This window comes from Leopardus geoffroyi, chromosome E3 (assembly GCF_018350155.1).
Source record: "Leopardus geoffroyi isolate Oge1 chromosome E3, O.geoffroyi_Oge1_pat1.0, whole genome shotgun sequence".
NCBI classification, from domain to species: domain Eukaryota; kingdom Metazoa; phylum Chordata; class Mammalia; order Carnivora; family Felidae; genus Leopardus; species Leopardus geoffroyi.
The window spans coordinates 19,312,940-19,333,453 of NC_059340.1; the positions used below are offsets into that span (position 1 = coordinate 19,312,940).

The 20,514-nt window shown below is 58.5% G+C and overlaps 2 protein-coding genes across 3 annotated transcripts in view; one reads left to right on the forward strand and one right to left on the reverse strand.

The window, feature by feature from the left end:
* ATP2A1 (ATPase sarcoplasmic/endoplasmic reticulum Ca2+ transporting 1) overlaps positions 1 to 6,988 on the forward strand; it is a 15,618-nt gene extending 8,630 nt beyond the window's left edge. The window contains exons 10-23 of one of the 2 annotated variants that reach the window (XM_045461801.1): positions 379 to 467; positions 736 to 838; positions 1,039 to 1,170; positions 2,747 to 2,869; positions 2,998 to 3,216; positions 3,920 to 4,255; positions 4,454 to 4,674; positions 4,782 to 4,984; positions 5,131 to 5,216; positions 5,309 to 5,442; positions 5,568 to 5,685; positions 5,866 to 5,983; positions 6,219 to 6,263; positions 6,681 to 6,988. In XM_045461801.1, the coding sequence (XP_045317757.1) occupies positions 379 to 467; positions 736 to 838; positions 1,039 to 1,170; positions 2,747 to 2,869; positions 2,998 to 3,216; positions 3,920 to 4,255; positions 4,454 to 4,674; positions 4,782 to 4,984; positions 5,131 to 5,216; positions 5,309 to 5,442; positions 5,568 to 5,685; positions 5,866 to 5,983; positions 6,219 to 6,223 (1,887 nt within the window). In that variant the 3' untranslated portion in view covers positions 6,224 to 6,263; positions 6,681 to 6,988. The remainder of the gene's footprint in view (positions 1 to 378; positions 468 to 735; positions 839 to 1,038; positions 1,171 to 2,746; positions 2,870 to 2,997; positions 3,217 to 3,919; positions 4,256 to 4,453; positions 4,675 to 4,781; positions 4,985 to 5,130; positions 5,217 to 5,308; positions 5,443 to 5,567; positions 5,686 to 5,865; positions 5,984 to 6,218; positions 6,264 to 6,680) is intronic. The other variant, XM_045461800.1, reaches the window with a different exon arrangement.
* Positions 6,943 to 19,416, reverse strand: RABEP2 (rabaptin, RAB GTPase binding effector protein 2). The gene is made up of 13 exons (XM_045461810.1): positions 18,813 to 19,416; positions 18,139 to 18,348; positions 14,458 to 14,606; positions 12,370 to 12,480; positions 11,934 to 12,281; positions 11,582 to 11,677; positions 11,392 to 11,490; positions 9,956 to 10,111; positions 8,717 to 8,894; positions 8,561 to 8,572; positions 8,403 to 8,458; positions 8,023 to 8,139; positions 6,943 to 7,591 (listed from the first exon to the last, which is right to left on the reverse strand). Exons 1-13 carry the CDS (start codon positions 18,871 to 18,873, stop codon positions 7,490 to 7,492), a joined length of 1,695 nt encoding a protein of 564 aa, XP_045317766.1. The 5' UTR covers positions 18,874 to 19,416; the 3' UTR covers positions 6,943 to 7,489.
* Positions 19,417 to 20,514: the final 1,098 nt, after the last annotated feature.

Consider the following 20,514-nt stretch of genomic DNA (forward strand, 5'->3'; position numbering starts at 1 on the left):
CAGGCTTCTGCAACTGGGCTCCTGTCCTGTTCCCTAAAAATGAATTGATTGCCCTCATTTGAAAGTCTGGAGATGGCACAGGAAAATAACCTGACTTTCTGGCTCTTCCTGCAAAACTGGGAGATCTGGCCGCAAGCGCCTTTTACCGTGCAGGTGGCTTTTTATTAACTGATCTGAAGGAGCCTCCAGTGGTGGCCTGCCGAAACCAATGACTTATTTTGGGGCCACTAACGCTGAACCCGGAGAATGGTGGCAAGGGAGTACCAGGAGAGGGGAGGCAAGCAGCCAGGAGTCTCCCATTAGTCTGTGAGCATGGGACAGGGCACTGGCCTTCGGGGATGGTGACAGACCTCTGTGCGCCTGCCCTTCTCCCTGTAGATGTTTATTGTCGACAAGGTGGACGGAAACATCTGTGTCCTGAACGAGTTCTCCATCACTGGTTCCACTTACGCTCCAGAAGGAGAGGTGTAAGTCCCCCCAAAGCTCTCCCCTTAGCTTCTCGCCACCCCCCAGACACACACCCTCCACTTCTCTCCCTGGGGCCCTGCCTCGAGTTTTGTCCTCCTTCTCGTCTCCTCTTCTGCCCCAACCTTGTTCTCTCTCCCACCTGACCTCCATGTCAGTCGCCGTGTCCCTGACTGTCCCTCGCCGCTTTCCCCACGTTCTCTCTGCATCTCAGTCCCTGTTCTTCTCTCCCTGTCTCTTTTCCTTCCTTCCTCCCTGCCCCGCTGCCAGCTTGAAGAATGATAAGCCAGTCCGCTCAGGGCAGTATGATGGGCTGGTGGAGTTGGCCACCATTTGTGCCCTCTGCAATGACTCCTCCTTGGACTTCAACGAGGTAACCTCTCCACGCCAGAGGCAGCCCCTCCACCCCCTTCCCACTGACTCAGGCCTCCTCAGCAGGCCGCAGGGGAAGGGCCTGCCTTGTCCCGAGTCCTGTCCTGGCCTGGGTGGAAGGGGGACGGCGGGCGCGAGAGGTGGGAGCGAGGGGCCGGGAGCACAGGGCACCTACTTGCTCTTCCTCCTCTGTCCTCTCAGGCCAAAGGTGTTTACGAGAAGGTGGGTGAGGCAACAGAGACGGCGCTCACCACCCTGGTGGAGAAGATGAATGTGTTCAGCACAGACGTGAGGAGCCTCTCAAAAGTGGAGCGGGCCAACGCCTGCAACTCAGTGAGTCTGCGCGCTGCCTCCCGTGGGGTCCTCCTTCACCCCAGCTCGCACAGGCCAGGACCCAGGGAACCTCAGGACACAGAGGCCCCCGGTCCGGCCCGGCAGGGCCTTGTGCCCCATGCCGGGACCCCAGTCAGCACAAGCAGACGGCCTCTCCACAGCTTTTCTTGGCCAGGCTGGCTCTGGGTGGAACCTCCTGCCCCTGGACTTTCCACCGCCAACTGCAGCGCCCCTGGATGGCACTTCCTCCTGCGTGTCCCTAGGTGGAAGGGACGGAGCTGGGCACACAAAGCACAAGCCCTCCATCGCGGTGCTTCCCCTTGTCCAGATGAACAAACTCCATTCTATGGATTAATATTTACTTAATGTGTATATCAAGTTCCTCTTCTATATCATGTTTTCAGCATCGCTCATTCCTTTTTCCTCATTTTTTTTTAAATGTTTATTTTTGAGAGAGAAAAATTATTTTTGAGAGAAATATTTTTTTTTTTACTTTTTTTAAACGTTTCTTTTTGAGAGACAGAGAGAGAGAGAGACAGAGAGCATGAGCAGGTGAGAGGCAGAGAGAGAGGGAGACACAGAATCCGAAGCAGGCTCCAGGCTCCGAGCTGTCAGCCCAAAGCCCGACGCAGGGCTCGAACCCACAGACTGTGAGATCATGACCTGAGCCGAAGTCGGACACCCAACTGAAAGAGCCACCCAGGCACCCCTTGAAAGAAATATTTTTAAAATGTTTATTTATTTTTGCATGCGTGCGCAAGCAGGGGAGGGGCAGAGAGAGAGGGGACAGAGCATCTGAAGTGTGCTCTGCACTGACAGCAGAGAGCCTGACGCAGGGGCTCCAACTCACGACCGGTGAGATCGAACCTGAGCCAAAGTCGGACATTTAACCGACCGAGCCACCCAGGCGCCCCTCACTCATTCTTTTTTCCTGTTTTTTGTATTTGTAAAATGCTCATTGCTGCTTTAGTATAAGCATCAGCTTCTCTCTTATTTATTGTTACTGTCATTCCTGGTTTACTCTGAAGTGTCTATGATGCATCTGGTGAAAAAAGGCTCTCACTGATTTCGTGGAGTGCTTATTACAGCGTGCCAGGCTACTGGGTCTGTGTTGTCCGATGACACGTCTCTAGGAGCCCACGTGTAGTCATTTCCATTTGAATTAGTTAAGATTAAATAAAAGTAAAAACCCAGCTCTTCCCCTGCACTAGCCACATTTTCCATGCCCAATAACCGTGCTCAACTGTGCCATGTTGGACGGGTCAGATTACAGAACATTCCCATCATCACGGAAAGTTCTACCAGATAGTGCCATATTGTGCCCTCCTGTTTCTGCTGGGCTTTAAACTGGATGCTGTAAGAAGGTGGCCCCAGCAGCCTTGGAATTGTCTCCCATTTGTGCCGTAGGTACCGGACTGAGCTTCAGTCTGAGACAGCCTGGGATCTGCTCTGACCTCCGGATCCTTTTTGACTGTGTTTTGAGGGGTCTGGGACTCTGCCCTTCAGCCACAACATCGTCGTTCTGATTCTGCCAGCCTCACGTCTGGCCTCTTCCCGTCTGTCTCCTCTCTCCCAGGTGATCCGCCAGCTAATGAAGAAGGAATTTACCCTGGAGTTCTCCCGAGACCGGAAGTCCATGTCTGTCTATTGCTCCCCGGCCAAATCCCGGGCTGCCGTGGGCAACAAGATGTTCGTCAAGGTCAGAAATCAGAATGTGCCTCGGTCCTCCTCTTCTTCCGAATCCCGAGGCCCTCTCCTATCCCTGCCCCCTGTCACTGTGCCCTGGAAGAAAGACAGTAGTCCCTGAGAGCCATTCTGGTCTCCTAGGGTGCCCCTGAGGGGGTCATCGACCGCTGTAACTACGTGCGAGTTGGCACCACCCGCGTGCCGATTACAGGGCCGGTGAAGGACAAGATCCTGTCCGTGATCAAGGAGTGGGGCACCGGCCGGGATACCCTGCGCTGCCTGGCCCTGGCCACCCGGGACACCCCCCCGAAGCGAGAGGAGATGATCCTGGATGACTCTGCCAGGTTCATGGAGTACGAGGTGGGCAGACGAAGCCTCCCGTCACCCCAGAGTCATCCGCCTCACCCCTGCACCGTCCCGGTCCTCTCCTACTTCGCACGGGCCCTAGAATCACAGGACAGGACCTAGAATCTGAAAGAACCTTAGGAATCCCCTAGTCCAGTACTACTTTGCTTGTGATCATGGACCCGTGTGAAGTGAGGCGTGGCGCTTGCAGCCAGAACAGAGAGCCACTCGGTCACCGGGCGTTCTCGGTTCTGCCGATGTGTTTCCAGAGTGAGGTATTCCTGATTCGAGAAGCAGGGCATAGACCTGAATTCTGGCGCAAGCGCCTTATCTTGCAGTGGACTGGCTCTCTCAATAGCACCAAAGTCCACTCCCTTCGTTTTCCAGACGGGACCCCTTGGCCCGGCAGGTAGCGTGGATTTGCTCAAAGCTGTAGACTGAGTGAGTGGCCCTCCTGAGGGCAGAAGCCACTGTCCTCTCAGCTCGAGTTCTTGCCCTGAAATGCACGTGGTCTGCCAGCGACGACGGGCTTGGCGGCGTCAGGCCTGCAGGCGCACGTGTGAACAGGGAGGATCTCTTGCCCCTGGGCTTCTGAGGCCCCCCTGGGATTTACACACCGGGCCCAGGGTCAGCTTTCTCCCCATTTCCCCCTGAGCTTCCTCCCCGGCTCGTTTTCCAAGTCCTTCCCCAACCCCGTCGCTCTCTGCTGTCTCCCCAGACGGACCTGACATTTGTCGGCGTGGTGGGCATGCTGGACCCACCCCGCAAGGAGGTCACGGGCTCTATTCAGCTGTGCCGGGATGCCGGAATCCGAGTCATCATGATCACCGGGGACAACAAGGGCACAGCCATTGCCATCTGCCGGCGAATCGGCATCTTTGGGGAGAACGAGGAGGTGGCCGACCGAGCCTACACCGGCCGGGAGTTTGACGACCTGCCCCTGGCGGAGCAGCGGGAGGCCTGCCGTCGCGCCTGCTGCTTCGCCCGTGTGGAGCCCTCCCATAAGTCGAAGATCGTGGAGTATCTGCAGTCCTACGATGAGATCACGGCCATGGTGAGGGGACGGCAGGGCTGCGCGGCGGGGCCCACGTGCATGGGCGACGAGCAGTCTGCACAGAGTCCCCTGAGATGATGGTCTCGAGAGCTGGGGGCCCCGGGGGACTAAGGCCTGGCCAGATGCACAGGGGAGGGTTAACCCCGGAGGAGGGGTACGTGCCAGGCTTTGCGTCCCACCTTCGCTTTCTCCCCTCAGACGGGTGATGGTGTCAACGATGCCCCTGCCCTGAAGAAGGCCGAGATCGGCATCGCCATGGGATCCGGCACCGCCGTGGCCAAGACCGCTTCCGAGATGGTGCTGGCCGACGACAACTTCTCCACCATCGTGGCTGCGGTGGAGGAGGGCCGTGCCATCTACAACAACATGAAGCAGTTCATCCGCTACCTCATCTCCTCCAACGTGGGCGAGGTGGTCTGGTGAGCGGCCAGGGAGGGCACTGTGGAGGAACCCAGGGCCGGGTGGGGGTGGGGGGCGACCCCAGGTCCGGAGGCAGGATGGACGTGTGACCCCCTCCTTCTGGCAGCATCTTCCTGACCGCCGCCTTAGGACTGCCCGAGGCCCTGATCCCTGTGCAGCTGCTGTGGGTGAACTTGGTGACTGACGGGCTCCCGGCCACAGCCCTGGGCTTCAACCCACCAGACCTGGACATCATGGACCGGCCTCCCCGGAGCCCCAAGGAGCCCCTCATCAGTGGCTGGCTCTTCTTCCGCTACATGGCAATCGGGGGTGAGCAGGACGGGACCCCACAATCCTTCCCAACCCTCCAGGACACCTGCTCCCTGATGCAGCCAACCCGAGGGGCCCTCTTCCTCAACCAGCCGTTCCTGGCCAGGAGCCCTCCTGACGCCTCCCCTCTCCCGTCCCTATCACAGGCTACGTGGGTGCGGCCACTGTGGGAGCGGCTGCCTGGTGGTTCCTGTATGCAGATGACGGGCCTCACGTCACTTACAGCCAGCTGGTAGGGAGGACAGAGGCGGGAGGAGGGTGAGGAGCAAGAGGGTGGCGTGGAGGCTTCTGTGGGACCCCAGCTCCTCAATCCTCCCCCTGCAGACTCACTTCATGCAGTGCAACGAGGAAAACCCCGCCTTTGAGGGCCTGGACTGCGAGGTCTTTGAGGCCCCCCAGCCCATGACCATGGCCTTGTCCGTGCTGGTTACCATTGAAATGTGCAACGCTCTCAACAGGTGGGGCCTGCCCACCCACCCCTGCCGCCTCCCACAGGCCACCGTGTCCTCCCTGTCCTCTCTCTGCTCACCACTGCTTTCTTCTGCTGCCCCCCCTCTGCCTCCACCCGGCCTCCGCCTCACAGCCTGTCTGAGAACCAGTCCCTTCTGCGGATGCCGCCCTGGGTGAACATCTGGCTGCTGGGCTCCATCTGCCTGTCCATGTCCCTGCACTTCCTCATCCTCTATGTCGACCCTCTGCCGGTGAGCCTCCTCCGCCAGGGACCTTGCTCTGCCCCTCAGGGAGCCTTCGTAGGCTGGGGCACTGACGGAGGAGGGCGTCAGGCCCGGGTGGTTCCTCCCGGGGCTCTGGGCTGTCCCCTCCCTCCCGAGGGCGGCGGTGGTCCTCACCACCCCCGCCTGCCCCTCCCCCGCCCCCTCCAGATGATCTTCAAGCTCCGGGCCCTGGACTGCACCCAGTGGCTCATGGTCCTCAAGATCTCATTTCCAGTCATCCTGCTCGATGAGCTCCTCAAGTTCATTGCTCGGAACTACCTAGAGGGTAAGCCACGCCCCCCGCCTCGGCACCCTGTTCGCCCCTGGCCCCACACGGCCCCTCCCTCTGCGCTGCAAAGGCGCCTGCCCCCCCCCCACCTTCTCAGCTGGGTGCTCTGGCCCCTTCCCCGGGCCCCCACTCCCCTGCACCTGTGCAGGCACCCGCAGCCCCCTTAGCCCTCTTGGCCCTCCGCGCCCGCCCCCGCCCTCCGTAACCGTCTCTCTGTCCTCTCTGGCCATAGGATAACCCGTTTCCCCCTCCTCCATCTCTTTGAACCGTGTCACAGGTATCGCCCCCTCTCGCCCTCGCCCCTAGCTGCTGTGCCCCCCGCGCGTCCCCCTCTCCCCCTCAGTGGCGCCTGAGGTCACTTGCGCTCGCTGCTCCACCTGGAGCCCCTGCTGCCACTGCCGCTGCCACGCTTCCGGGGGCCGGGCGGGCTGCTGCCCTCACTGTGAGGTCGGCGGCGCCCCGCCTCGGGCAGCACGGTGTGTGCTGGGCTGCGCTGCGCTGCGCTGCGCTGGGCGCTGAGCTGTCTGCCCGGGCTACAGTGTTGGGGAGGAGTGGGCTTTGGGACACAGGTGAGTCCAGGGGGCTGGGGAGACCCTCCAGGTGAGTGTGCCAGGGGCCGGGGGACACAGAGCCCGGGAGGGACTTTTCCCCTCCTCTCCCACCCCCTGCCTCATCCTTCCCTTTCTCCTTCCAGATCCAGAAGATGAAAGAAGGAAGTAATCAGTCCTTTTTGCCCCTTCTTCCCCGCCCTGATAGTGACGCATCTTCAGGCAGAGCTGTGGCACAGACTCCCACGTGCCCTCCCCGTCCCCCCACCCCCAACGTTTTTCTGTTTATAAACACCATGGTCCCTTTCACTTTTCCAACCCCCTCAACAACCCACCTTCCCTCCCTCCTGCTCTTGGAAAACCTCCCCTCCCCAACCCCACGGGGCTTGCAGGGACAAGGCGACGGACTGAGCTGAGCTGCTTATTTATTGAAAATAAATGACAGAAAAGTCTGGCCTTGCCTCTGTGCACATCTTGGGGCCTGGGTTGGGCCCCTGGGGACAAGCATCTTAGTGTCATGCGGTCCAGAGAGCAGCTGCCCGTCCCGGGGTGCACGGGTGGAGGGACCCGCGGCCACGCGCCAGAGGCCCCCAGCTGCCGCTCACAGCTCGGCTGCGCGTCGGGGAAGCGATGTGGCTATTACTCTGGCTCAGGAGACAGCGGCAGGAGGACCAGGACCCAGGAGGCAGCATGGCAGCCAGGAGGCCGCAGGGCTAAGCCTGCCCCTTTGGTTCCCGGAGGGGGCTGGGACTCCCATCCAGGTGTCATCCTTGGGGGCAGGAGGCCAGCCACCCCTGGGAGGAGGCGCTAGAGAGACAGGGAAGCGGCGGCCCCGGCACCTCAACCCTAGGCTTGGAGAGGATGAAGACGCTATCCCGAGACCCCCAAAGCCCAGGCCTGTTGGTTCAGGAGTGGGGAAAGGCAGTCTCCCCCGGGGTGGGTGGGTGCTAGCCCCTCAGGTGTCCTGGATGTCCCTGATGTCCCTGAGGGGCGCCTCATCCATGATGCTGCGCACTTGCTCCAGACTCTTGGCCTGGCGGATCCGTTCTAGGCGCACCTGTGGGGTCCGGCGAGGCAGGAGAAGGGTGCTTGGCGGGGAAACGTAGCCCCCGCCCCACCTGCCAGCCCTCCAAGGGACGAGGGCCCGGGACCAGCATACCCAGGCGCCCCATCTTCCCAACCCACAGTGAAAGTGGGTCCAAGGGAAGAAACGGGTCCTGACAGAGTGGCCTGATGCAGCGCGGGCTGGGCAGGTGGGGCTGACACAATATGCCACACGTGGCATGCCAGGCTCTGGGCCAAGGACTCCACGTGTCCAAAGACAGACGCGCACGGCCTTCAATTTCTTTTGAGCAAGAACTCAGAGGAGAGGAGGACGCCGGCCTCGGGAAGAGGAAGGGAACTCCCCTAATTGGAAGGCTGTCCTCGCAGGATCTAGAACAAGCCACCTGGATCATGCCAGCCTGATGGGAAGGGGACACACTGTACCTGCAGGGCCTGGGACAGTCGTACAAAATCCCTCTGCACCTGTTCACTGGTCTCCAGCTCAGCCTGCAGCCGCAGCACCTTGGCCCTCTGTTCTGAGAGGAGGTCTGTGAGCTGGGCCTGGGGGGACAGGACGCAGAGCTGGGGCTGGCACCAGATGGGACGGCGTGCGGCCAAGGAAACAAGATGTCTGGACAGGGGTTGCCCCTTCCACACCGTCCCTGACCCTGACCTCTTCTGTGAGGCCGGAGCCCGGTGGCTACCTCGGGGCCTCCCTGCCACCCGGCCTAAAGGCGACAGAAAGGGCGGGAGAGGCCGGTGGGGGTCTCCACGCTGCCGCCCCTCCCGCCGTCATGGAGTCTGGCTCCGGAGTCCAGCCTCACCTTGCTCTGTTCCTGCTGGATCCGCTCCATCTCCGTCCTCAGGCTGCACAGGGAGGCTGGGAAGTCAGGCAGGGGCCGGACGTCAGACCCGCACCCTCCCTGCCCTGCCCCTGCCCCACCCCCCCCCCCAGCCCGGCCAGGCTCCAGCCCATACTCACCCTCCATCACCTCTGCGTGGAAAGGAAAAAAGAGAGGTCAAGGCTTGTTCTTACGCGGTCTCCTCTCTCTCCCCAACTGGTGCCCGGGTGCTCCCCTGTGGGGAGGTCAGCCTCCCTGGGGGCGAGGCCGGGGCGGCTCCCCTCCTCCGCCCTCACCTGTCTCCTCCCGCTGCACCCTCAGCTGCCCCTCCAGGCTGGCCCTGGCCGCAGTCTCCTCCTCCAGCGCCTCCCGGAGCGTCACGATCTCAATCCGGAGGCGCTCAGCCTCGTGCTCCCGGGCCTGCTGCTGGGCCCGCGCCTCCTGCCTCGTGTGGTGCACCAGCTGCTGCAGCTCCTGCAAGGGAGGCCGGTCACCTGCCCGGCGGGCCGGAGGCCACAGGGGCCAGCAGCCCGATGGGGACGGGGCGGGGAAGGGGACAAAGGAACGGAGGGAGGGAACTGAAAAGGGGAAAGGACCCCCGTGGCCGCTCCCAAGGAGAGTGGACGGACAGAGCCGGCAGTGAACACGTTACAGCGGCCACACCGCCAGGGCTGGAGGGACCCACCGGCACGGCGCTGAGGGCAGAAAGTTCCCGAAAATTGCCTAGAGCGGGACACCGTTTTGTAATGCTCAGAAAACAAAAGTTAGCACTGCGCTATTTGGACAGACGCGCATGTAGAACAACAAAAATGATACCAAAAGAGAGCAAGAGAACGACAGGGGATCCACCAGGATCTCAGAGACACTGAGGGTCCCCCACAGTCCCATGGGGACACCCAGTTGTAGGATTACCCTTAGTTCAATCAAAGGTCAGGACCGCAGAAACAGAACCCAGGGGTTTACGGGGGCACACGGAAGGAGACAGAGGCCGTAGCTCTCAGGGTGGGCAAGGGTTGCGGGTGACCTTCAGGTTCCTAATGAACTCGGTCCACAGAGCCACGCACAGGTCAACGAACACAGCTTGGTAATAAACCAAGATGACGATGAATTCAGTTTTGTGGCTCTCGCTTCAAAATAACAAACCAGGGGTGCCTGGGTGGCTCAGCCGGTTAAGCGTCCAACTTCAGCTCAGGTCGTGATCTCAGAGTTCGTGAGTTCGAGCCCCACATCGGGCTCTGTGCTGACAGCTCGGAGCCTGGGGCCTGCTTCAGGTTCTGTGTCTCCCTCTTTCTCTGCCCTCCCCCACTCTCGCTCTCTCTCTCTCTCTCTCTCAAAAATAAACATTAAAAAATTAAAAAAAAAAAACAACAACAGTCAAATCACTGCCTCCTTCACGTCAAGCGCTCTGCAAACTCATCTTCTCTTTACACCGAGGCTGGGAAGGGGGTATGGTCCCAGGCCAATGCTCTGCTATGCGTGGAGGATAAGGGCCAGCAGGGTGGCCCCCGGGCTGTCAGCACCCACACTCCCCTTACCGGCACCAAGCTGGGCAGTGACTCCTCGTGACCCTCATCCTGCTCCAGGCCCCGGGGGGCTGAAGACAGCGGCTGCTCGGCCCGGAGTCCTTGGTTTTCCTCAGTCAGCCGCTTTACCTCGTGGCTCAGGCACTTGTGTGATGTGGCCAGCTCTGCCTGGGGATGCACAGTCAGTAGGAGGGGATGAGGGGGACAGGGTGTCGCCAGAGCCCCGTGAGGCCAAACCCTGACCCCCCCTCCTGACACCCTCCGCTGCTGAGAAAGGAAGAAGCACCCTTTATTAAGTGCCTTTGACCCCCAAGCTTCTTATACACTCTTCTTTTAATTTTTTATTTTGAGAGAGCGTGAATGGGAAGGGGCAGAGAGAGACAGAGAGACAGGCAGACAGAATCCCAAGCAGGCTCCGTGCCATCAGCACAGAGCCCACAGATGTGGGGCTCGAACTCACAAACCGTGAGATCACGGCCAGAGCGGAAATCAGGAGTCAGATGCTCAACCGACCGAGCCACCCAGGCATCCCCTTTATACACCTGCCTCGGTGGCTTGGAGGTCACAAGTGGCGGGCCACCTCGAGTGTTTTATTTGGTCCGTACTTTTTTTTGGTTGTTTTTAAGCTTCAATTAGGTGCCAACTTTAGGGGCGCCTGGGTGGCTCAGTCGGCTAAGTGTCTGACTTCAGCTCGGGTCATGATCTTGCGGCTCATGGGTTCGAGCCCCCTGTCAAGCTCTGTGCTGACAGCTTGGAGCCTGGAGCCTGCTTCGGATTCTGTGTCTCCCTGTATCTCTGCCCTTCCCCCACTTGCGCATGCACACGCGCGCGCTCTGTCTCTCTCTCAAAAATAAACGTTAACAAAATTTTTTTTAATTAGTTGTCAACTTTAAAAGTCAGGACACAGCACGCAAATACCCAGGCTTCTGGCTTCTCTGGACAAATCAGAAAACCTGGCAGCATCGAGCCCGCATTCCCATGTGGCTCCGGTCACAGAGCCGAGGGGCAGCGGCGCCCGTTGCGGTCCTCTCAGCTCGGCCACAGCGCGCCTTCCTGTCTACACCTGGCCCGGGAGAATCATGTACGTTTCCCGGCTGGACTCGGGGAGTATCCGGTTCTGCAAGCCTTGCTTTTAAGCCGCACGACTGTGCATGCCAGGTCCCACCATCTCGATTTCAAGGAGCCGAGGCAGAGGCTCCAAGCTTGTGGGGTCAGCTCAGGATCACCGAGCTGGTGCGTGGGGGGCCCCGTGCGAACGCAGAACCCTTGCTCTGACCGCAGCGTCCGGTGCCCTGGAAACCCTTCGCGCGCCCCACCCACACCAACTCCAGGGCACAGCCTGAGTCGCCGGGGGGCGGGGCAGGACAGGTGTCTTGACCTTTCCACGTGCCCCTCTCGGCCAATCCCCGTCACACTCCTCTCCCTCGTGCCCGGCCCCCAGCCCTCACCATCTGCAGCTGAACCCGCTCCTGGGCCTGGCTCACGGTCCCCTGCAGGGTCCGCAGCAGCTGCTCTGAGTTCTGGACCTGGGCCAGGAGCACTTGCATCTGTGGGTGGAAGGAGGTGAGGGTGAGGTCGGGGCCAGGAGGCAGGCCGCCGCCGGGGGCCCTGCTGGGGCTGCGGCAGAGCGGGACCCACCTGCTTGGCGCAGTCCTCGTTGCTCCGTCTCAGGCCCTCCTGCAGCTCGTCCCGCTCTCGGCTGATGCTCTCCAGGTCCTTCTGCAGCTGCCGGCCCTGCCACGGATGCCGGCCTCGGTCTCAGCCTCCGAGCGGAGGCCTGCCCTCCTCACCATGCCCCTCGGGCCTCCCTTCTACATCTCGGTGGGGTGGGGGTGAGGGGGGGGGGCATCTCTCAACCGGCCACCCTGCCTCTGTTGCCTGAGCCCCAGTTCGAGCTCCAGGGGTGGACACAGGGCGTGCCCGGGAGCATCCGGGGAAGGGGGAGGTGGATGCGAGCGCGTGGGCAGGCCGCTCCGCCCCCTCCACTCACCTCCATTTGCAGCTGCTCCCACTGGTTGTCCGGGACGAGCTGGTAGCCAGGAGGGGGCAGGTAGATGCCCTCGGGGACCAGGGTGCCCGTGGACACCAGAGAGGCGGTCTCTTCCTGCTCGGGGCTCAGGCCCTGGCGGCTGCGGGGCAGGGACGTGCTGCCGGCCCCGCCACCGAGGGAGAAGGAAGAGATGGAAGCGCTATCGTCACAGTTGTGGGCGAAGGCTTCGGCCGCCGCACCCCCGTCTCCACTCAGCTCCTCGAGAGGCTCCAGCGGGGGCGATGGGTCCCGGGACAGGGGCAGCAACTCCGTGGAGCCGTGTAAGGAAGGGGGAGGCCGGGGCCGTCTCTAGGGGAAGGGGCAGGGAAGAGGCTGGGGGGCCGGGGTCCTGCGGCGCCCCCTCTTCCCGCAGCAACCCCCCCGGCCGCCCCCTCACCTGGATCTCTTGAATGAGCTCCTCTGCCCTGAGCAGTTTCGCCTTCAGCTCCTCAATCTCCTGCTCCATGGGCAGCACGATCTCCCGAAGCTTCTCCGAGTCCTCGTGGGCCTGGAGGAAGGGAGGTTGGGCAGCAGCCGTCCCCCTCCCGACTACTGGACCCCTAGGGTCTGTTCTGAGCCTTCTCTCCAAGCACGTCAGCCCTTCTCATCCTCCCAAGAGGGTGCCGGGCCTCCCCGTTTTAAAGATAAAAACACAGAGGCTCCGGGAGCTTATGCGACTTGCCCAGGTCACACGGCAGGTAAAGAAGCCAAAGTCGCGACTATCTTCCTGGTACCCACTCGCTCATTCTTTCCTTCCCCGACATCCATTTCCAGTTGTTTCTTTTATCACAGAAGCTTGCATTTATAGTTGGGCACGTGCCCTAAATCCTACAACACCATCCACATTTCTCACCTTCCCTGTAACTAAGCATGGCCACTCGACCAAGTTCCAGCAAAGGAGATGTAAACGCAAACTTCCAGGGCAACTCCTTAAAGGGAGAGGGTGGGCTTTTCTTTACTCCTCCCCCTCCTCCTCGATGGTTAGAATGTGGACATAATGGCTGGCACTCCAGCAGTCATCTTGGGCCATGAGGCAATAAGCTACCTACGGCAAGACAGTAACCTAAAAGGAACTTGGGCTCCTGGTGACTTGTTGACCTGGCATCAGTCCTGGAATGTCTACCTGTGGACTGTAAGGAAAATAAATTTCTATCTTATTTAAGCCACTGTTGGTTTGGGTTTTCAAATTTCATCCTAACTAGTACGTCCTTTAGTCCCATCACCCCTACATTGCTAGCAATTTCTTTTTGGTCTGCTTTCAGGTTTGGGATCCTGCTGAACCTGCACAGCCAATGCAATGGTCTCTGGCCATCCCTGAATGTCACACAGGCTCCTCTATCCAAGTATAGCCAAATCTGAACCACTCACGACAACATTTCTCCTCCTCTAGGCGTTAGGTCACCTACCCAGCTGTCCAAGACTGAAATCTGCCGGTTACCCATCCTCTTCCAATCCATGCCATTTCTACCTCTTGAATCACTCAAAATCCTGTCTCAAGCAAGCTCAGCTTAACCCTCCAAATCCCTTGCGGGAACAGTTGCAACAGGCAGGGGAGGCCCGCGTGGCCCAAACAAAACACTTCGGTCCCATCTGAAGCCCGGGAGTATACGCTGTGCGGATGCCATGCGTTGGGTGGACGACGGCAGGAGGCAGGAGGCGGGCCGGGGCTGAACTGCCATGTCTCTAGGCCCCCTGTGCTTCTGCTCGCCGCACCAGGCCTCCACCCTGCAGAGCCCTCTCCCCCACCGCCCTGTGTAACTGCTCCCCAGCAACACTCGAGCGCGAGCAGCAGCCTCTGCCCGCAAGCCGTGTGTCACAAGCCTCCTTTCTTGGACTCCTATTTTGATCTTTGTCTTTCTACCCAGGCCGGTTACTACACTTCCCGAGCCTCAGTTTCCTCGTGCATGAAATGAGGGAACGATGTGAATTTGCTTTGAAAGATCAGCAAATCAGCTCCCACCCCCTGTTAATGACACCAGTAGTAATGGGGGGTGGGGGGCGATGCGCCATAGAGATTAAGAACAAAAACCAGACCGCCTAGACAAACATTTTAGAACCAGACTGCCTAGGTTTTGAAATGCCCACTCTGCTTTTTTTATGCGCACAACCTGGGGAGACCCACTGAACTCCTTCAAACCCCACCTTACTCATCTGTGAAATGGGTCTAACGGACCGCTCTTCCAGGGGAGAGACGGGGTCTGGCCCGCAGTTATCACAGTGCCCTGTGTATGAAAGCTGTCCTGAAGTGTCAGCTCCCTTCCGCCTACACGATCTCCTTCATTTTGGAAGTAAACAAACCTGGCCAGCCCTCCAGGAAGTGGCAGGGCCAGGACCTTGCCAAGTATGGAGCCGGTACATGCCACACCCAGAATTATGACTGGGTGCCCTGCTCCCAACGAGCTGCCCGACCATCCCTGTGCCCCGTGGTCACCTTGACTGCCTCAACATCTTTCCATATCCTGGGGCCGGGGGAGGTCACCCCAACCTTTTCCATCTGCTTCTCCAAGGAGTCCAGGGGGTGAGCCCGGGACAGCAGCTGCTTCAGGCGCCCCAGCTCCCGCTCCTTCTCCTCACAGTCTTGCTGCTGCTGCTGCTTCAGAGAAGTGATCTGGGCTTCATAGCTGCTGATGGAGTCTGGAGGGGCAGGAAGGGCAGCGGAGAGGGAGGGTCAGCACGCTGGCCCTCCCTGGGGGTGAGGAGGGGGTGCTCTATCACCGCCGCTCGCTGCGAGGCAATTCACCGGAGCGATGGAGACTGTGGGCTCTGTGGACAGACGGCCCCGGGTCATGAGCCTCTGCGCCGGGGTCCTCTGCCGCAAAATGGGGACATCTACGAATACCCCGCTGGGTTATCAAATGAAATGACACCTGGAAGGTGTTCAGCCCTCCTCCCGGTGCATAACAAATGCTGAAGACACGATATCTACTCCTGTTAATATGTACCAATAACGATCAACCTCCAACGACAGTAGTACGTTCTTACTCTGGACCAGACTCCGCGTGGGGCTCTGGAACTAGAGAAACGAATCGATCACAAACCCGGACGCCAGAAGCCCACGTTCCGACGGGGAAGGAAGCTGCAGACATAGTGACAAAGCAGCGGGAGAACATCCCCAAGAGGACCACTGCGGGGTTTGTGGATCCTAGAGCACGGAGCTCTTCACTCCGCCTGCCTGGCCACGAGAGGACACCAGCAGGTGGCGGAAAGGACACATTAGCACAGCACCGGTGCAAGCAGAGGCTCAGAGGTGGGAAAGTAGATGGTGTATCGGGGGCACGGTGGGCATGTCGCAAGAGCTGGGGTGAAGGCCCCCGCAGAGACGTGCTGGAAAGCGGGGACAGGGTGGCAGGGGATGGCTCTTGAGACCGTGCACGCCCTACCAAGGGGTTCGGATTTATCCTACAGGTCAGTGGGAGGTAGAGGTGATGGTGGGTGGAATGGGGCCACTTTTTAATTTTTTTTTTTTTTAAGCGTTTTTTAAAAAGGCTTTTTAGGGGCGCCTGGGTGGCGCAGTCGGTTAAGCGTCCGACTTCAGCCAGGTCACGATCTCGCGGTCCGTGAGTTCGAGCCCCGCGTCGGGCTCTGGGCTGATGGCTCAGAGCCTGGAGCCTGTTTCCGATTCTGTGTCTCCCTCTCTCTCTGCCCCTCCCCCGTTCATGCTCTGTCTCTCTCTGTCCCAAAAATAAATAAACGTTGAAAAAAAAAAATTTAAACAGGCTTTTTAAAAACCTTTTATGTGAGGGGCGCCTGGGTGGCTCTGTCAGTTAAGCGTCCGACTTCGGCTCAGGCCATGATCTCACAGTTCGTGAGTTCGGGCCCCGCGTCGGGCTCTGTGCTGACAGCACGGAGCCTGCTTGGGATTCTCTCTCTCTGCCCGCTCTCCGACAAAGAAAAATAAACTTAAAAAAAAAAAAAAAAGTATTTAACTCAGAGCCTGGCCCACCGTAAGTGCTCAATAAACGTTAACTAGGATGATGATCGTGACCGCGACAACTACAGGCGTGCCCCACTTTTCAAAAGTTCCCATTATACCACTTTGTCTTTACAATAATCCTACATTACTACCTGCTTCTACCAGGAGAAATCAAAGGTTTTCACTTTTACAAAAAATAAATAAACAAATAAAACAGACAAAAAGTGAAAACAGCGTGTAGTGTTTGTTTTACAGGGATCCGTGACGGAGGCAGCAGCACATATCCAGAACAGCAAGAGTGGCCCCAGCAAGCTCCCAGGGCACTACACTCAGCCTCTGGGGGCATCAAAGCTTCGAACGGTGTCTATGGTCATCCGTGCTTTTATCTCCATTTATTTTGTGCATTCGTCAGCCAAACGTCTCCTACGGTATCAGAAAAGCCTAAGAGGGGCTATTTTTTGGGTCTGGGACCACTCGAACAATTTTCCACGTCAATTAATGGTAATTGTTTCTTCACTTTACATGCTATTTTGGCTTAGAAAATTTTCATTGCAATGTTCTACTTTTACATAGTGGGGGAAACCTGTATTATCATATTTACGACACATTTGGTTTCTCTTACACAGACAGGAAGTTTTATTTTTTATTTTTTATTGTTTTTAATGTTTATTTATATTTGGGGGAGAGAGAGAGAGAGAGAGAGAGAGAGCGAGCATGAGTTGGGGAGGGGCAGAGAGAGAAAGGGAGACACAGAATCTGAAGCAGGCTCCAGGCTCTGAGCTGTCAGCAGAGAGCCTGACATGGGGCTCAAACTCACGAACCATGCACGAGATCATGACCTGAGCTCAAGTCGGACGCTTAACCAACTGAGCCACCCAGGCACCCATCCCGGTAGCATGGAAGTTTCTTTTAAAATAAACGTACGCATGGCGCCTGGGTGGCTCAATCAGTTAAGCATCTGACTCCTGATTTCGGCTCAGGTTATGATCTCACGTTTCGTGAATTCACGACCCGTTGCTGTCAGTGTAGAGCCTGCTTGCGATCCTCTCTCTCCCTCTCTTCCTCTCTGTCCTTCCCCTGCTCTGGCTCCCTCTCTCTCTCAAAAAAAATAAGCAAACTTAAATAAACGTATGCAGGTTTTTACAAAACGGTCTATCTAAAGAACGGATACTAAGTAGATGACGGAGTAGGTTGTATGAGACAGCCATGGCACACAGGTGCTATGTGGACGCCTGAAATGCAGGGAATACGGCCCCAGAGAAGTCTGGAGCCAGCAGTGGTTGTTAGAAAAGGAAATGACTCGGTGAGATGGGAATTTTAGGAAGTTTACTCTGGAAGCCAATGTCAAGGCCAGACTATAGAGTCAGACCTGTGAGAAGGCCGGGGCAACCATCCAGGGGAGCTGTCAAGAGCTTCACTCCAGCAGGGGCCACAGAAGCAGAGGGGTGGGACAGGGCTGGAGGCTATTTCAGAGACTCTGGACTCAGACTAGAGGAGAAGGGGGAAATAAGAACAGAGGCTGGCAGGGGTGCACCTGGGTGGCTCAGCCGGGTAAGCATCCAACTCCCGCTTGGGTCATGATCTCGCGGTCCGTGAGTTCGAGCCTTGTGCCGCTCTGTGCTGACAGCTCAGAGCCTGGAGCCTGCTTTGGATTCTGTGTGCCCCCCTCTCTCTGCCCCTCCCCCAATCATGCTCTGTCTCACTCTCTCAAAAATAAATAAATGTTAAACAAAAATTAAAAAAAAAAAAAGAACAGAGGCTGGAAGATCTGGGGCCCGGTGAGCTGGTGCATCTCAAGTACAGAGAATGGGAGGGAGGGAGGGAAGTCTGAACATGTGTGAGACAGTGCAAATGTAGGGGTGCTTGAGGAAGGAAGGAAACCGGAGGGTTAGACTCACAGAGACTGGGCCCAGAGAGGAGTCTGAAGCCCAGGGGTTACATGAGGCCGGTTCCAGGAACTGAAAAGTTGCTCATCTTCAGGGTTGATCAGTCATCGGTGAGGGACAAGAAATGACACCAGGCAAGGGTACAGGTGGAGGCTCGGAGCTAAACTTAGTGAAATCACAGAACTGCTTCTAGCACAGGCAGGACCTCTATCCAAATCAGAAAGGGGCACCCCTTCCTCTGGGCCCTTAGGCCTGTCCTGTGCTCGGCAGCCGTGCTAACCTACCCCACAGCTTATCTACCCCTTTCTTGTCATGCATTTCCCTCTTAGGGGGCCGCCAGGGAGTCTGGGAAGAGTCCCTGCCTCACCTTTCAGGATGGCCTGCAGAGAAGCCACCTCCTCTTGGCACTGCCGCTGCACTGCAGCCACAGCCTCCGCCTTCGTGCTCTCGCTCACCTCCGCCACAGCCTTCATGGTCTCCATTTCCGCCAGGGCGCCTGCCAGCTCCGCCCGAAGCCGGCCAAGCTCCTCTGACTCGGCCTCAACCTTCGCGCCCTCCTGGGAATGGGGGTCCGGCGCTGTGGAGGACAAGGGTCAACTTCTTTTCCCATCACTCCCACGTTCCCCATACCCCAGACTACGAAATCTGCAAGTCCTGCCACCTAGTACCGCAGCCGCGATCCTCGCACCTTCTCCTGGCCCCGCCCCGCTCCCGACCCCGCCTCTTCCTCCGCCTCCTTCTCACCTCGTCGTGCCACGTGCTGCTTGGAGCCCCGCCCACCACCCCGTCTTTTTCCAGGCTAGACCCCCTCCCTTCCAATGGCCCCGCCCCTCCCCTCCCCGAGCCCCACCTTTCACCTGCCACTGCCCCGCCAGACCACGCCCCCTCCTCCGGTGGCCGCAGGCCCCGCCCCCTCTCTCCCGGCGGCGTGGCCCCGCCCCTTTCTCCAGGCTCCCCTCACCACCCCCGTCCCCCGGCTCCGAGCTCGGCCCCGCCTCCGATTCCGTCGCCCCTCGCGTGCATGGACGCGCCCTCACGTACCGGCCCCCTGCTGCCGTCGCCGGCCATCCTCGCCGGCGACCGCCGGCGCAGCTGCCGCCATCGCCTCCGCGCAAACGGCGGGTTCCAGCACTCCCTAGTGACGGCGCTCACCCCTTCCGGGTCCCCTCGGCTGTTTCCGGATCCGCTCGGCTGTTTCCGGATCGGCCCCGGGCTCCAGGCCCAGGCCGCAGCTGGAGGTTGATTGCCGAGCCTGGGCCGAAGATTTCCGAGCCGGAGCCCGGCCGCAGCCCCAGGCCCCGCCCCTCCCCGCCTTCTTTCCTGGGCAGCGACGTTCGGGAAGGGCGCTTGTCCTTCAAACCCCGAAGTTCTTTCATCAAAGGTCTTCTGGCTTTTCCGCGTGACCTTGGAAACTCTGCTCAAGTTACACCTCCTCGGAGACGCCCGCCGGCCTCAGCCTAAAGAAGGCGAAGCTCTCGCGGTGTCTCCCGAGTCCCGCAGCCAGCCCCTAGATGGGCCCCTGGTCCCCTGCTGCCGATGCCTGGCTTACGTTACAGCGAATTGTAATGTACCCCTGCCTGTACCTCCGCGGCAGGGCTGGGTCAGCTTAACTTTTCTGGGCGCCGGGGTCCCCTTATCCGTTGGAGAAGTCAGAACCTTCCACGTCCCCACCCCCACCTTGATACTCAGTCATTAATCCCCCTTCTAATCCTCCTTCCCCCTGCCTGTGCCTCGCAAATCCCTCTCCTCCCTGGGCCACTGGCCTAAATCAAGGTCTCTTTATCTATGAACTTGGCCACCGGCGACCTGACATCTTCCCTTAGACGGTGACGGGTGACCGGCAGCTCAAACAAGTGCAGTATCCTGATTCCCGTTCTCCCAAACCCGTTTCTCCCGCTGTGGAGTACGTTCCAGGAGACTCCAAGTCCTGGAAGCTCTACCTCCAAAGGACAATATTCCAGAAGGTCTCCCTTTTTCTTCAGCCCCACCACCTATCTCCCGAACTTCCACAATGCCTCCTAACTGTTCCCCTGTGTCGCCTTTTGGCTCCTTCAGTTAATTCTCAAAGCAATTAGAGTGATCTTTGCAAAACCGATATGTCATCCCTGTTTAAAATCTTCTAGAAAATTATGATTTGAAAATGGGCCAAGGACAGGAATAGACATTTCGCTGAGGTCAGAGATGGGAAATCTATGCATGAAAAGATGTTCAACATCGTTAGCCATTAGGGAAATGCAAATTAAAACCACAAGGAGATAATCACTACACGCCTCCCAGGATGGCTTAATTTATTAAATTTAAAAAAGAGTGATAATACCAAATGCAGGTACGTATATGGAAAAACTGTAGTTCTCTTACATTTCTGATGGGAAATGCAAACGGCGTAGCCTCTCTGGAAAAGAGTGTGATGGTTTCTGGGGTGCCTGACTGGCTCAGTTGGAAGAGCATGTGACTCTTGATCTTGGGGTCCCAAGCTCAAGCCCCATGTTGGGTGTAGAGATTAAACAAACTTAAAAAAAAAAAAAGTGTAGGGGCGCCTGGGTGGCGCAGTCGGTTAAGCGTCCGACTTCAGCCGGGTCACGATCTCGCGGTCCGGGAGTTCGAGCCCCGCGTCAGGCTCTGGGCTGATGGCTCAGAGCCTGGAGCCTGTTTCCGATTCTGTGTCTCCCTCTCTCTCTGCCCCTCCCCCGTTCATGCTCTGTCTCTCTCTGTCCCAAAAAAAATAAATAAACGTTGAAAAAAA

What these genes read in the sequence shown, in the direction of transcription:
- RABEP2 (XM_045461810.1), bottom strand. Translation starts at nt 18,873, where the DNA reads ATGGCGGCAGCTGCGCCGGCGGTCGCCGGCGAGGATGGCCGGCGACGG. An exon ending in GCGACGGCAGCAGGGGGCCG is followed by an intron (nt 18,349 to 18,812) that starts GTACGTGAGGGC and finishes TGTCCTCCACAG; the next exon opens with CGCCGGACCCCCATTCCCAG. An exon ending in TCTGCAGGCCATCCTGAAAG is followed by an intron (nt 14,607 to 18,138) that starts GTGAGGCAGGGA and finishes CTGCCCCTCCAG; the next exon opens with ACTCCATCAGCAGCTATGAA.